At 40.6% G+C, this 15,936-nt stretch overlaps 1 protein-coding gene across 5 annotated transcripts in view; it reads left to right on the top strand.

Moving 5' to 3' along the window:
* The first annotated feature begins 2,144 nt into the window (after positions 1-2,144).
* Positions 2,145-15,936, top strand: part of PIK3C2A (phosphatidylinositol-4-phosphate 3-kinase catalytic subunit type 2 alpha) — a 54,764-nt gene continuing 40,972 nt past the window's right edge. For 2 of the 5 annotated variants that reach the window (XM_072866196.1, XM_072866191.1), the window contains exons 1-2: positions 2,404-2,562; positions 14,244-15,418. In XM_072866196.1, coding sequence (XP_072722297.1) covers positions 14,309-15,418 — 1,110 coding nt within the window. In that variant the 5' untranslated portion in view covers positions 2,404-2,562; positions 14,244-14,308. Of the gene's footprint in view, positions 2,301-2,403; positions 2,563-5,280; positions 5,426-6,461; positions 6,595-14,243; positions 15,419-15,936 lie in introns of those variants that run through there. The other 3 variants (XM_072866193.1, XM_072866195.1, XM_072866192.1) reach the window with 3 other exon arrangements.

The raw sequence follows: 15,936 nt of genomic DNA, 5'->3' as shown, positions 1-15,936 counted from the left end.
TAACGTGATGGAGGTTAGTCAGTCATGATCTTGTTGAAATTGTTGGACGTGGTAGCCTAAGCAGATTAATGCTCCTTTGGTTAGTGATGGATGAAACATAGAAAAATGGTTGTCCCAGGAGTAAACCGTGTGGCCAGTGAGTCGGAGGTGTAATCCAGAGCAGTTTAATGTGACCTGTGTGTGAGGGAGAAAGCAGCACAAACACCGTGGGAACTGTTTTGCACCAGGAGGTGCTGGTCTACTAGGATCCCAGTAAGAAAGGCACTCCAACTCTGTAAAGTATAATTTAAACTGCTGTTTATTACAGCCAGCACTATAAAGAAAGAGAGGATAGTATAAATAATCCTACACCCCTGTAGATGCTGGGAACCCTCAGATGTGCAACATTGAATGGGCACAGCACACTCTGCAGACCCCATCCGTAGAAAAGGGTTTCCCATTTCACTCATTATAGGATTTTCTTACAAGAAAGCAATGCTATCCATCATTTCTACTGCCAAGCAGAAAGGATATTCACATGGGAAGCCCTTGCTGCACTTTGAGATAAAGGCAAGGATACGCAGGTGGTGTAATCACTGGTACCAGGTGGGAGCTGCCTGCAGACTCCTGTTGCAGTGAGCCGCAAAGTTTGTCCTGGGGCCAAGGGATACGCACAGCACAACACAGGTCTGAAGGCCAGGCTGTACGGGCAGTACAGCACAGCACAGGCCTCCATCTAATTGTTATGTGGGTCACTAACTCCTCCATGTACAGCGGTCTCCTGGCCAGGAACGCTACAGGAGCCCAACAGAAGAGGTGCCCAGGAGACATGACTGCCAGGATGAAAAAACCTAAAATGCAATCTGAAAAGAAGGTGTATTTGGACAGACCACTGTCAGAAAGAAATCTGGACCTTGAGAGCAAAGCAGATGTCTTCTACTGATGCTCTGTTCTGTGCTCCAGAATTGGAACAGAATTGGCTTATTGATTGTAAATACTGGAATGGTGTTAGAAAGGATCGATTTCTCCTCTTAATAACTGACAACCTGAAAAATTCCTGATGGCTTAGATCACAAGGGTAGAAAGAACTCTGGTAATTTTTTAAATCTGTGTAATTAAAGCGTCACACCTATGATGCTTCTACAGGAACACACTGTGTCAGCCTTCCAAGTCTCCATTTTGCTCTGGTTGAAGTCACCTGCAAGGGCTTTCATTGACCTTAAAATGGTGCTAGGTCAAGATTTATCTGACAGAAAATGCTTAGATGCTAAAATGGTGGGGTTTATGTATAACCACACCGAAAATGTCACTGCCAGCAATGTATTTATGACTTGTTTTTATTAATTCATTTACTATTGTAGCTTCTAAACTGACACTTTTTCATGTGTCTTCTATGCTTGTATTTTTTGGAACTTCAGCATGCTAAAAGGGCTGAATAAAATACCAATAGGCATAAATTGAATTCTTTGATTATTTTAAGTAATATCCCCTGAATGGATGGAATATAAAATTACTCTCTCTGGAATTCTTTTGCATCTACATTAAAAATCGTATTGTTACTTTTAAATGCCCGCTACAGCTTTTGATTTGATCTTATGAAAGGCCCATTGTCTAAACTTTGTATAAAATCCCACATGCAATACTTTTGAGCATACTCAAGGCATTATATTCTTTTGAAGCTATTGTGAAGGTCAAACCAAAATATTGTCTTTTTGAAACGTGTTGGTACGTCAGGAAGGCTGGAGCTGACAACAGAGATCTGCCGGGGCCGGCGAAGTAGCTTCTGAAGTTCAATTAAGCAGAATTCCGTTTAGTGGAACATACTGTTCCAAACCACTGGAGTCGTCAACTGGCAAGTGACGAAAGTGTTTCTTTCTACAACGAAACCCCATGTGCTGCGGAGCACCCTCGTTCCAGCGGCGTCGCTTCTCGAGCTCTTCCCCCGATGTGTTTTCCGTTCCCGGCGGGCACGGGCAGCACCCTTCCTCCGCGGCCAGCGGCAGAGGAAGTCCATTGTATCGGCGGCTCGGCTCCAGCCTCCCCGACGGACGTTTTTGGTGCGTTGTGCAAGTTTCCAGTCATGCCCAGCATTCTTAGGAAGATCGGCCGATAAGGGGAGGAAATGACGGAGAGTCACCTCAGAGCCACCCAGCCCCCGCGGCGGGGGCCGAAGGGGCCCGGCTGCCGCAGCGGCGACGGTGACAGCCGGGCCCCCGCCGGCCGCCAACGGCCCGTTTCCCCGGTGGGGCTGGACCCCCGCTGCCGGCCGGGCTCCGCAGCGTGCCGCGCCGCCGGCCCCGGGGCGGAGGCGAGGGGCACAGGTGAGGTGGCGGCCGGCCGGGCGCCCGGGGCAGGGTCCGAGTGAGGCGGCCGGCGCCGCGCCCCGCCCCGCCCCCGCCCATCTCCTCAGGGCCGCGCCCCGCCCCCTCCCCCGCGCCAGCGCTGCGGGCCGGGGCCGGAAGTGAGCGCACGGCGGCGGCGGTTAAGCGGCGGGAGGGGGCTGCCTCCAGCCTGGCGCGCGCGTCCCGGCGGCGGGAGGGAAGAAGGGAAATGGCCGTCGCCGCGGGGCGGCGGCGCTGCGAGGTAGGCGCGGGGACCCCGCCGCTGGATGTTGGGAAGAGGTTGGGGCTCTGCTCCCTCCCCCCGGTCCCGTCCCTCCCCGCCGGTGTCCTCTTGCTCCCCACCCCCCCTTCCCCCGCTTCGCCCTCTCCTTCCTCAGGGGGCGCGGCGCCGCGCCGCGACCCTCGGCCGCCGGGCGCTCCCCCCTGCCGGCTCGGCCTCGGCGCGACTTCAGGTCCGGGGGGCGGCCGGTGTTCCCCGCGCTGCCTGGGCGGCACCTGCGAGCGGCGGGGCCCGGGGCTCGGGCCGCGGTGGCGGGTGGGCAGCGGGACCGGGGCCAGTGCTGCCCGCACGGGTCGTCCCCGCCGCTTCGTGTCTGTCCGGGCTCCTGCGAGCCGGGAGGCAGCGGCGGCGAAGGCGCTGCCTGCTAAAAAGTACTTGGGCAGCTAACTGCGTTATCTGAAGCGCTGGAGCGGTGCTGCTTCTGACACGAAGCGGTCGTTCCGAGACGTCTTGAGGAACTGCTTGCGCTTCCTAGCACTCCGGGTTTCGGAGGTGCTTTTTGTACCCGAGGGTGAAGTCTTCGGGAGGGCAGGTAGCTGTCACCTGGCGCTGAGCAGGAGGCACTCGGGAAGGCTTTAGGGAGCTGGAGTGCTCGCCCCGTGTAGGGGGGACCTTGGCTGTCGCTGCCACCTGTACGTTCCCTTCTTATTCATCTTCTTGTTGGCTTTTCGAGTGGGTTAACTCTCGCCTCGGCTTGGTGCGTTACCGTGGTTCCAGAGGAGCTGGCTGTTTACAAAGCTGATCCGTAAACAGTTCTGCTGTTTCCTCCGGGTGCTTTTCAGATATTGGTAGTAATACATGGAAGTGTGTAACTGGCTTGCTGTTCACAACTTGATCAGGTTTATTATTCTGCATCAGTGCAATAAAAAGAGGTATACCTGCATCTTTGTAAGCACAAGTAACATCCCACTAGCAGCTATGCTGTTGGGGAAAGAGAATATAGTAGTAAGATGGACTCAAAAAAAAGAGCTTGGAAGAAGAGAAAGATTCTGATGCTTTTCCTTGTCATTGTATTACTTATTGCAAATGTGGTCCTAGAGCATAATGCAGTTAAGCTGATTTGGGGTAGGAGATATGCAGAGGTTTTAAATAACAACCTTGCATGCTTAATGCAACTCTCTTTCCGAAGGGAACTGAAAAGTCAAGAAAAAAATGTGTGATGTTTGTAAAAGATGTTGTGCAATACCTACTTAGAATATAAACTGTACTCAAGAGTAGTAGTGATGGATGATTTATGAAGACTCCAAAGGGGAAGCAGAAGTGAGGTAAGGGGATGAAATCTGACAGATGAAAGTATTTTCTTAGTTGGTTCTGTTAGCATTGAAGGCAGTTGTCTTTCATTTCCCCCAACACTGAGAGTGGGCCTGGAAAAAACTATTTGTCTGGAAGGAAGAGAAGTTGCTTAAATTGGGCCCATTTACTGCATTTGTGCGGGGACGGGACTATAATGCCCACCAAGTTAGTTCTATTTTCTTTTAAACTGAAAGCAAGTTGAAGCAAAACTAATAAGAATAAATGGACAGTGAAAGAAAGTCGCATAAAAGATAAAGGCAGTGGGAGAAAGCACAGGGAGAAGTAAAGTAACAAATACTTGAAGTTAAATGGCCTTTTGTTGCGGGAAACAACCCAAACCAAAAAAAGTGATAAACTATTTAGAGTCCTATCTTCTTAAATGTTGTGCTGTATTTGAACAGTCTTTTACATAAAGAAGATTGTTCATAAAAAAATACATAAGAGGTCTCAAAGATATAAAATTCTGATTGATTTAATAAAATAGATTTGTCCTACTTAATTACAATGTACTAGTAATCCTGACTTAGAAATTTGAGGTTCCTCTTTCCTTTTGGAGTATTATTGTCCTCATTAAGAACTCAAACATAAAGGTTTATCAATACAGATAATCAGTGTCTATAAAGATAGATTAATGATTTAGTTATCTTTATCTTTTTTGAGTAGCTCTCTATGTAGCAACAAAAAAATTTGAATGCCTTAAATGGGAAATGATGCATTTCAGAATGTCAAGTAAAAAAATCTTTTCTGAATTTGTGTTCCTCTGTTTCTTACTTTTCAAACTAAGTTAACTTGAAACTGCTGACATTTCTTAACCAGTGCTGCTATTATACCTGCTATCTATCTGAAGAAACTTGAATTAAAACATTGCTTAACAAATAAAAATGCTGAGGTGATGCTTTGAGGTTTTTCTGTTGTTAGGCTTTGATGTGGGACCAAAACCAGACCACTATGGGCCTATCTAGAAAAATGAATGCTAGATTTGAATTTGATTAGAGCAGGATTGCATGTTATTTGTCTTTAGACTCTTGAACAATCTTAAGGCTATCTTATGGAAGCTTTAAAAACTACAATAAATTAACATTGATAGGTAGGACAGTATAAGCATACCACTAATGTGACTAGAATTCATAAAATATAGTATGTGTTTTAAGGTCAGCCTTAATGACATTCAGATAATGATCTTCCATTTTTTATTTTAGAAGTATTGCCTTTTCGTGTCCACAGTTAGGGCAGAAATTACTGTGGTATTTATTTATTTTTAGAATAACGCAGCAAACTTAAAAATGAGAGAGTATAGCACGAATGTAAATTGTTTGCTTTGTGGAAGTGTAACTGTAAACATATTCCTCTATTTTAAGTAGAAGATGTGGATGTGTAATTGTGTACCAGAACCAGAGTTCAGTTTTTATCGGCAGTGGTCAATAACATCAGTCATCTAATACAGCATTCATCCAGCGCCTTTGTACACGACAAGGTTGCTGTGATGTCAGTTGTTGCAGAAGAATGCAGAAGTTGTTTCCGGACTGAACAAGTAAGTGAAGGAGGAAATGTTTCAAAGCATGCCAGTAATGATAAACCTCACTTAATCTATTAAAGATTTAGAATAAAATGTTTTCCCTAAAGCTTACATTTCAAAAAGTTATGAGAAATACTGCTTTGAGCTATACCTTAGTAGAAATGCAACCTGAAATTATTTACTTAAAGTAAGTTTAGTTTGTTCCAAGTGGTGGTCACTTCAGAGTGCTTTAATTGAAGAAGTAGAGAGAGAAGGTATGTCTGTATATTTCATGTAACTTGTAATTTTCAGGTGTGTGGCATTAAAGTTATAAACAAAACATCACTTAAAAAAACCAACCATAATTGGAAACTTGCAGTATGTACTGTATGAGGGCCTCATGGTATTTGTGTTAAGACCATGTCACTAGTTCAGATCTAGAAGTTGGTTACTGCATGATGACCTAGATGAAATAATTTGGTCTGTCCAGAGTTTGTAGCTCGTAGGTTTCAGTATTGTAGTTGATGTTAGTAATTATAGGAGACACATCAAGAACAGGTCATAGGTAACTGATATGGTCTTCTACTTAGATTGTAGTCACAGCAGAAAAGCAGAGGGTGCTGACAGTGCTGAGTTATAAGGTGAGTGCTGAAAGTTTATGTGAGTTCAGCATGCAGCTGGACAAATTCCTGGAGGAAAAAATCCATTAGGGGTCTTAGTATTAGAGAGGTTACCTCAGGATTCAGGAAGTCCTTGGGAGGCAAATTAGTGGAGACTAGAAGAGTATTTTGAGGAAGTGTCACTACATGCTTGCCTTGGTTTAGCTTTTTTCCATTTGCATTTCTGGAGCCATCCTTAGAGACAAATTAAGGATGAGATGAACCTTTGGTCTGGCTGAGTATAGCCATCCTGTTCAGTTTTCTGCCAGTGTAGTGTTCAAAAAAAAAAGTTATCATTGAATCAATACATCTAATAAGCATTTAGTATTTTCTAATGTATAAAGCAAAAAGGTACATGTGAACAGTGCTTTTGTTCTGTCGATTAATAATCAACAATTCTTCTTAAATACTAGGTTTGTGACTAAGAAGCATCTGCTAGTTATAACTGAAACTGTGCAGGTTTCCTGCCGGAGGGGAAACTCATCTGCTGAAGCAAGTGGTAGAAGTAATTTGGCTGCTGCAGCAGAATTGTGTTTGGTTAGACTGGTAGGTTGATACTAATACAGTGATACAGAGTTAAATCTGGGACAGAGCTGTGGTGACATGGTTTTCTCTCCCTGTGCTACTAATGTTTTTGATGTTTTGTTGAAGGTGTATACTGTGCACTGCTGCACAGGGAATAGAATAGGATCTTTGTGGAGGAGGGTTGTTTTCACCTCCCTGTGTTAATAGCCACTGTACATTGCATCAGGAACTTCCTGCATTTTGCTGTGTTTTGAATGCTTTGTGACATTAGGAGGATATTTGCAGGGCTTACTTGAGGCATGTAACTTATGAAAATTTGGGGTTTTGCCATGGTCCTCTGTGCTGTAGAATGTTATAAAACTGTATGGAAGGTGTTTGGACATCTCTGTTCAGGTAATTGAAGCAGATAGCACAAATGTTTCTCTCCTCTTTTTTTCTGTCCTCCGCACCCTCTAGACACTTTCTATATTTTTGAATGAATTGGATACGTAGTTTAAAATGTTGTCTACCTTCTGCTTAGTACCACTGGTATTGGGATTAGTGGAAGTAGTAGTATAGATAGATGCTCCAGGTAATTCGTCACGCTCTACTCTCATCAGGCCTGCACTAACTAAAATTTCGTCTGTGATATTCCTGCCTGGATAAAGCCCTGAGCACCCTTGTCACCTTCTCATAGCTGACCCTGCTTTGAGCAGGTAATGGAACTAGAGACCCCCCTAAGGCCCCTTCCAGTCTTAATTGTTCCATGAAAGTGTTATTTCAGAGTAAAATTATTTAGCAAGTCATTGATTACTGCACAAATTATTCAGCTGCAGAATCAAAATATTTGGGGCAATAGCATTACTTAAAGAATTAAAACCCCAAACCCTAAAACAGTAGCTAATGTTGATTCTGTGTGGAATATTTTGTATTGCATGAGTGTTTTCAAGTACCCTTTGAAAAGAGGGATTGGTGGAAAAGAGTGTGAATCATAACGGTGATATGGAGAAAAGCACAACTTCAGAGATGGCTGAAAAGCAAGAGAACCAGTAATAAAAGTAAACTTCTGAGACAGAAGGAGCAGATATGAAAGCATTATTCTGTAAGGAGAAGCATTGCAACAGAACTAAAATTCTTAGCCTTTGTCAAACAATGCTGGTAATAGGCTTGGCTGTAAGGCATGGAAAAAAAAAAACTTGGCCAAGTACATCAGAATGAAACAGCCTGGGATGCCATCAGTTTCATTATTGCTTTTTCTGGTATCTGCATCCAGAAAATACTGGGCAGGAATAGAATTGCAGGTATGCTGTTAGAGAGCTGAGAACAAAGTGGGGAGAAATACGGAGATGCAAGAGTTGGTGAGTATTTCTACAGCTGATGAAACCGATGTCAAGTTTCCTGATTATTTGTGTCTTCAGCTGATTGGCTTTAAGGACTTCTTGCCATGATTCAAGCATTTATAAAGATTATCCTGGTAGTAAATCTGTGGTGTCCAATCATATGAGCTCATGCTACTGTTTTCTTCTGGCTGTGATACCTAGTGTTCTTGGCAGTGTTGGGTTGCTTGTTTTTATGAAACTTATATGGAATTTAATTATCTTTAAGACCCCTATCTCTTCAACAGACTTAAATGAAATGGTGATTGGGTTTAAAATTTGAGGGGAGGAGTATAACAGCACAAATATGCTCAAGAAGCTTGCAAACATACTATACCAAATCTGCATGTATCCACATCTACTGGTAGAGTGGCCTGCAGTGGCTAATGGTGCAAACCACTGATTCAAGAGGGGGAAGAGTACTTTGTGGCAATGAAAAACGTGTGATCTGTGGGTAGCTGTAGCTGCCTACACTGAGATTTGGCTGGAACGCCATGATGGATGCTTCTACCCTTTGTCTCTCTTAGAACATTGATCAAAAAATCAAGATTCTACAGTATACAAAGTATGCCATATCTAGTGACAGTGTTCTGCACAGTGTCATGGATGAAACTTGATTTAAGTAGAAGAGTTCATAAGTGGTTTTATAATCACTGAGACAGCCGAGGCTGGATTTTTCAAGGGATTTGTTGCCAATATTGAAAGACCTTGAAGCATTCCTGGAGACTTCCTGTTCTAGTACTGGAAACACCCTATTCTTACCTAGCTCTCAATCAGAGGTTTTGCAATTAAATTGATTTTGAAAATTCATTTACATCTAAAAAAGTACAAAGTTAAGAGATGCAGTTGCTGCTCTGGGTACAGCTGCTTAGGTTTTTACAAGCTGAGTGATTTGAGCAAAACAGAAATGAGTGGTGGTTCAGAGTTTGTGTCCAGTTAAAAATTGCACCTGTATTTAAGCTAGTGAAATTGTCTTTGAAGATTCTGTAGATATGACCTGAAACAAAATGGATTTGATCTTTTGGTTAACTGTGTTAATCTCAGCTGTAAGGGAGTGCTTTCTAGTTTTCTAAGGTGGCTGGATTAAAGAAGCTATTAAGTTTTTAGTGGAAAGACAGATAGAGCTATATACCTGAAACACTAGCCCGTCAGGACTACTTATGTACACATTATTGAAAAACTTCTAACTTAAACCTAACAGTATTTTTAAAAATATCGGACTTACTCATGACTTGTCTTCTCGAAATATTTGTTCAGTTGTTTCTCAATTTGTAGCAATCTGAATGCATCTGGTAGAGAGGGCTTTTGAACATCAAAGTTCTTGTGTTTTTTCTTACTAAGGAGTTTTCCTGCTGTGGCAAATGTCTTGCTATGAATTCCTTTCCAGATGATTAGTACTTTCCGTAGTATATTACCACTGTCTTATTTTGCTAAGTTTTCCCTGTTATCCCATAAAACTGCTACTGTCTCTGGTATGCAGGCAAGGTTTGTGAATTCTTAAGTTAGCTATCATTCCATGTTAGGCAAATGCCTCATCCTTTTTTTTTTTTTTTAATTAATGGCAAAATAACCACGGAGTGATTGTGAAAATTACATTTGTTTTGAGGGAGCTCTGGCTACTGTATGTCAGGGCATTACTTTATAAGGAATGCAGGAAATGGTCTGACTTGTTATCATTGCTTCTGTATTTAGTGCTTGGACTCCAGGGAATTTATGTGCACTGGTTTGTGATAACTATAAAGTATTTCTTAAGAATGAATTACCAAATAATATGTTCTGTGCTTGTTTAGCACTAGAACAAATTATAAATAGAATGTTAAAAGCCTTGGGGTTTTTTTGAAAAGAAAATTGTGCAACTCATCTTAAGTAGAGAAGAATGTTAACATGTACATGAGCAGATGGTGAGATTACCTCTGCTTAAGGTAACAGGATTTATCTCTAAAACTCATCCCTTGCTTATTAAGATAGGAAACTAATTTAGATTTTGGGGGTCTTTATCTTGGTAGAGATGTGGTATCTGTATTGATTCTCCTGAAGTTTCTCACCAGAAACCTATAAATGCCTCATTAGAAAAAAAAATTCTTCATGGTTCAATTTTATGTATTTGCTAGAGTAGTGCATATGTAAATAGACTTTTGTTTTTTATATAAGCCTCTAAGTGAAAATCTGAAATTTGAAATTAATTTCTATTCCATGTAGAGGCTCTGATCTGAAGGAGATGGTCAGAAATCTTGCTGTTTCTTGGTTCTTGATATTAATAAAGCTTTGCTGCATTTTTTTTAAAAAGAACATTTTATTCCGCTGAAATGAATAACAAGCAATAATTAAATAAAATTACATGCAATACACAGGTACTTGACTGAGCAGATTAACTTTAGACTCTGAAGACATTTATTCAAAATTGCCACTAAGGAAGCGTTGCTCTTAGGGAAACTCTGCTAGACTGGAGCCAGAGAAGGAGGTCTTCAGACTCATGTCTGATCACATCTGGTCGAACACTTAAAGAAAATACTGCTTAAAGTTACCTAAGTCTCACTGCAAGAGACCTTTCGTCAAGGCTGTAGATAAATCAGGTGGTTGAGATTTTTAGACCTTTTAAATGAAGCAGGCAGTATTGGTGAGTTACTGTGTATGAGTGTGTCCATTTAATTTCAAATTTAGGGGAGAAATAAGTGGTGTAGGAGTCTGTTTTATCACTTTCAAATTTCTGTTATAATCCCTTCAGTTGCTTCTAGTTTTCCTTTTTTTTTAAAAAAAAAAAGCATTTGACCCCATTCTTTAAGTGTTTGGAAAGACAGTTGTGCTCTTGAAGGTGAACTGATTGACAGTTGAAAACTTACTTAAAATAGTGTGCAGCAGTTGAGATGAGAACAGTCCTGATGCTTTAAGGATTACTTCTAGGTCTTCTGATGACTTCCAGGTGTTGCAAACTTCTTGTGAATTCCTATGGTATGGTCAGTAATGGTTTGGGTATGTTTTTCCTGTTTCTGGGATTTGAATTGAAACATAGTCTTCTGAGTGTTTGAGAGGAGTTCCCTGCCGATAGATGGTCCAAATGGAATTTGCCCTTATCTTTGTGAATGCTGGAGAAGTTTAAACTCTGCTCGCTCTCTGCCTTTGAACTTAGGTGGCTACAAAGTCAGAAGTTCAAAGTGAAGCTAAACCTATGTAAAAATGTTAACTGATGCAGTGTAGTTAGCATTTAAAAGAAGGTCTATCTTTATTTTAATCATGCTTATGCCTAGGGAGCTTTTCTTATGCTTTATCATGTGAATTTGCTGCTTAAAACTGGCAAACAGGACAAAGTTTTGCTAAAACTATTGCAATTTTATCAGATTTTTTAAAATTGGTTTTGAACTTCAAACTGTTTGAGAACTGCAGTCTGCTTATAAAACTTGACAAATTTATACACTGATTTGGTTTTAGAAGTTTCCCAAGGACAGTACTTAAATACAGCAATCAAATTAAGTGTATGTATGCTGATGAGACTGTCTTGCAAAAATAAAGAAAAAATCAACTTTTCACATAACCACTAGTAATATTGTTCTGTCTTGAATACTAGAAGTCACTGGATTTGTCAGTGCAAGTGTGCAGTCACACACTGACAAAAATGCAGCACTGAATGTGAAATTGTAACATAAACAAGCAATTATTGAGTGATTGGGATTCTCTAGGTGTTACAAATGAACATGCTGCAGTAGCTGTGCACCATGTTTCTGAGAGCTAAGGAATGTATGTTTATCTGCGGTCGTGACTTTGTGGAACAGTGACTTCTTGTGAGTAGGAGACTGCTTGGCAAGTATGGAGATCAAAACTGTCAATTTCAGCAGAAAAATAAGGCTTCCTACTTTTTTAAGGAGCCAGAGTTGTTATATATAGTTACTTTGAAGACCATATAATCTTGATATCTTTTTCCTTAAGAAAAATTGCTTGCTGCTGTAATTATCAAGCAGCACCAGAATGCATTGATAATCTTCTTCAAAGTTGTAGCACAAACAGTTCTGAATAGTGTCAGAAAGTATGATCCTATTTTAGTTTTTTTAATAAAATTCAGGAAAAAAACCTGCTGCTATTTAGAATCCTTAGGCAACAGCAAGACTGTGAAACCTGCACTTACCTCATGCTGCTGCTTCTTGGAAAGCCAGATAGGAATTATTGAGAGGACTTCATAAGTCAGGGTGTTCTTGCATCTGAAAATTTGATGTAGCAATTTTAATCAGCCGTAAGTTAATAAAGAGGTTAAAGCCTGCTTGGATATCTAGGCAGTCTGAGTAGTTGATGTTAAGTATATTAGACTTCTTGTTAGGATGTTATCTGTGGCTAGTAGGTTTAGACAATCTACAAAATATTCAGTACATCTTTAGGGAAAGGTTTAGAATGACTGTCCTGCTAACAGGAGGATAGTAAATAACTAAATGGCACTGAAGGCCACAGCTGTGCTGTAAATGGGACCAGGGACCTGCATTGTCTATAAAGGAACCCAGCAAAAAAGTTTGGGGTTTTTTTTAATCAATTCTCCGATTGGGTTCAACACGCAGCTGTGCAGATAGGCAGTAGATAGGACAGGACTTCTTTCTAATGGCTATAGTTGTGGCTTTAATGAATGTCTAACTCTGCAGCTTAATACACTGTATGGAAAAGGATCTGGTGTCTGTTTTTTTCTGTAGACTTCATCTGTGTTGAATATCATTATCTTGTGGAATGGATACATACTAGTAACCTCCAAAGCTCCTCCTTAAGACTTTATTCCCCAGGACTTTAGTTGTGTGGTTTTCAGGGTTTTATACCTTTGTTAGTCTGTCACTGTTTTAGTCTTTCTGAAGACACCCTCTTTCATTTAAATCTTGTCTTGCTACCTGTAACATCAGTTCTGGTTTAATCTTGCTTTGTGAAGGGTTTCACCTGAATTTGTTTTCAGACTTGGCTGAAATGTATAGAACCTCTTATAAAGATGTCTGTCCTTCACAATATAAGCCACTGAAATGAAGTAGGTAAAACAAAAGCTTGGCCAGAGTCTTAAAGAATTTAAAGAATCTGTTAGAAATCAGTTAAGAATCTTGCTGTCTATGTGGAGAGTCCACAGAAGTACAGTCAGTTTGTTTAAAGCACATATCTCTGGTCTGATTCGGGGGGGGGGGGGGGGCGGGATCTAACGGGTGTGAATAGTAAGGGAACATAGAGACAGACTTTTGAGTTATCTACGTTATTTGCTGTGGAGAACTTTTGTAGGTTGTTGCATGACTTAAACCCATGATGATTTACATCTAAAGAACTCATCTAGTTCAGTGAAACTGTGTTTTAATGAGGATTGCTGTTTATGTAACTCTCCTAGCAGAAACTCATTATTCATGATTTTTATCTTGCTGCTTGATAGGCATACTAGCTGTTGCTGGAAGACATCTTATCTCCTGGACTCAACTCTAACCTGTCTGTGTGTAAAAGCTGTAGAGTAAAGTAGAAATAATATAAAAAAAACCCCATAGTTCTTGTGGTAATCTCTTGTAAGGTTATTTTGATAAAGAGGCATAGATATCATGGTGAATATTGGAAGTTGTATAATAGTACCGAGTACAAGATTGGAATTGGAGAAATGTAAGATGTCATTTTTTTGGTGGTGGCCTTAAGCAAAAGTGACCTTTCAGAGTTTCTTCCCTTACATAGTAGTGAATGACACTTCCTTTAAGGGGCTGTTAAAGGGATTACTTAATGAGCAGCTGTACTTAAATAGCTTATTTTGCTTGTCCAAGAAATCGCACTTCATTATTTCTCTTGTTAAGAGGGTAAAGTACAATGATATTTTCCAAAGGAAGGGAGTTTCTTCAGCATCATTATGACCATCGTAATCACAGTACAGCAGTTTGATAGGTCTACTGTTTTTTAATATATTGAAATAAACTGGAAGTCCTCTTGATAATGTGTTTTATCAATGCTAGATGTTTGTATAGTCTTTAGAACGGTTTCTACTTCTGAGATTGAATGTGGCTAAGTGTGCAGAATTGCTCAAATCTGAAAACAGTTACATCTGAATGTAACTGCTGTCTTAGGTTTAGTGGTGCAAAAAGAAATCAAGTACTTACTAGTACTTACCAGTAGGAAGAGCAAGAAAAATAAAAGGGGGCCTCAATTCAAAGGCTGTGAATTTAATTGTGTGGCTTCTCTTTCTAAGCTTGACTCAAACAAAAATTAGTCTCTTAAAATTTTATGTCCTAGGTTTCTGAAGGACATGTGCAACCTTGTCAGTTGGTGATGTATGACTTAGTAGTTCTCCATGTATGATTTCTTTTATGTGTTTCTAATATTTCATGTCCTTTTCAGATCTGCTAAATCTATTCCGAAGCCAAGGGTGGACAACCAGTACAAAGGAAGTGTTGCTTCTTTAAATGGACATCTGCTCTTGCGGTATGGCCCAGATATCCAGTAGCAATGGATTTAAACAGCGTTCCTCACCTTCTTTGGCAGCTGCCAGGTCAAAAGATGTGGACAAAGAGGAGGCGTTGCAGATGGAAGCTGAGGCATTAGCTAAGATGCAGAAAGAAAGAGGTGTAGCTGGTAATAAGCAAACTTTTCATTCTTTAAGCAGCACCAGACAAAATGCACAGACTCATAACAAACAGGACCATGATCTCATGGTATTTCCAGAGTCTGATGCCAAGAGCATGGAAGACAAACTTAGTACCATTGACATAGAGAAGCTTACTCATGCTGAACTAGAGAAACTGCTGCTGGATGACAGTTTTGAATCTATTAAAGTACCTACGTTACCAGTGAGTCCTATTTTGAGCCCATCTGTGTCTTCGCAATTTTATCTTGGGCCTACAGGTCAGAGAAGACAGTGGACGCCTGGGATACCAGCACCTGTGACATGCACTTTACCTCCTATTTACCCCTCAGCTTCTTACACAAAACAGACTGGTGTATTTCAAAATGGATTCCATCCAAATATGTCCTCCTATTACTCTAGAGAACCTATTTATCTTGGTCTTCCAAGACAGTCGCAATACATTTCATACCCATTGGCAGCTAATACACCTTTCCATCCACAAGGAAGCTTACCTATATATCCTCCAGTACTCACACCAGAAATGGCAAAAGTATTTGACAAAATTGCAAGCACCTCAGAATTTCTGAAAAATGGGAAGTCAAGCACAGACTTAGAAATGACTGCTATAAAGTCTGCAGTTTCTAACCTACCAGCCTCGGAAAGCTGCAGGGATGTTAGTAAATTTGATTGGTTAGATTTGGATCCCCTAAGTAAACCAAAAGTGGATAGTGTGGAGACTCTAAATAAGGCAGAGAATGATGAAGAGAGGGCTTCAAGTATGACTGCTGAAGATCCATGGGATGCTGTGCTGTTAGAAGAAAAGCTGTTAGTAACTTGTCATCTGGAAAGAAAAGTTAATGGGAAATCTTCTGGAGCAACAGTTACAAGGAGCCAGTCCTTAAACATGCGAACGACTCAGCTTGCAAAGTTACAGGGCCAAACATCACAGGTATGTAAATCAGTGTTTTTAAATTGCAGTATAATAGTAAAGATTAAACACAGTATTTAAAGACACTTTAAGGTCTGGATTTGTTTGTTAAATATTACTTTGCTTGAGCAGTGTCCAAATAATGTGATGTTACTTGGTGTACCTATGTATTGGTGATATTCAGAAAATTGAACATTACTACTGAACTAAATCCCACAGTAACTCTGGCCTTGTGTAATCTTTCCACATTTACTGAGGAAATTGCTCTTTTTCAACACACTACAAAAAGAAATGGAAATAATCTTTAGAACAATTATTTAAATCATATTGATAAGTATTTAAATTAATAAGCAATTCACATGATACCACAAAATAAAAAGATGGTGAGTTAGACACAGAAAGCTTTATTTGAGCAGCCTTTATCTCGGATTTTGAAAAAGTAATTTTTTGCCTTATATTTGAACCTGTAAGCTTTTTTTTAAAAACAAATAAAAGGTAAATAGAAAGGTGGCATAGTCAATACTCTTTCTGCTCTCCCA

This window comes from Ciconia boyciana, chromosome 6, assembly GCF_034638445.1.
Source record: "Ciconia boyciana chromosome 6, ASM3463844v1, whole genome shotgun sequence".
Lineage (NCBI taxonomy): Eukaryota > Metazoa > Chordata > Aves > Ciconiiformes > Ciconiidae > Ciconia > Ciconia boyciana.
This window is presented reverse-complemented; position numbering and strand designations above follow the sequence as displayed.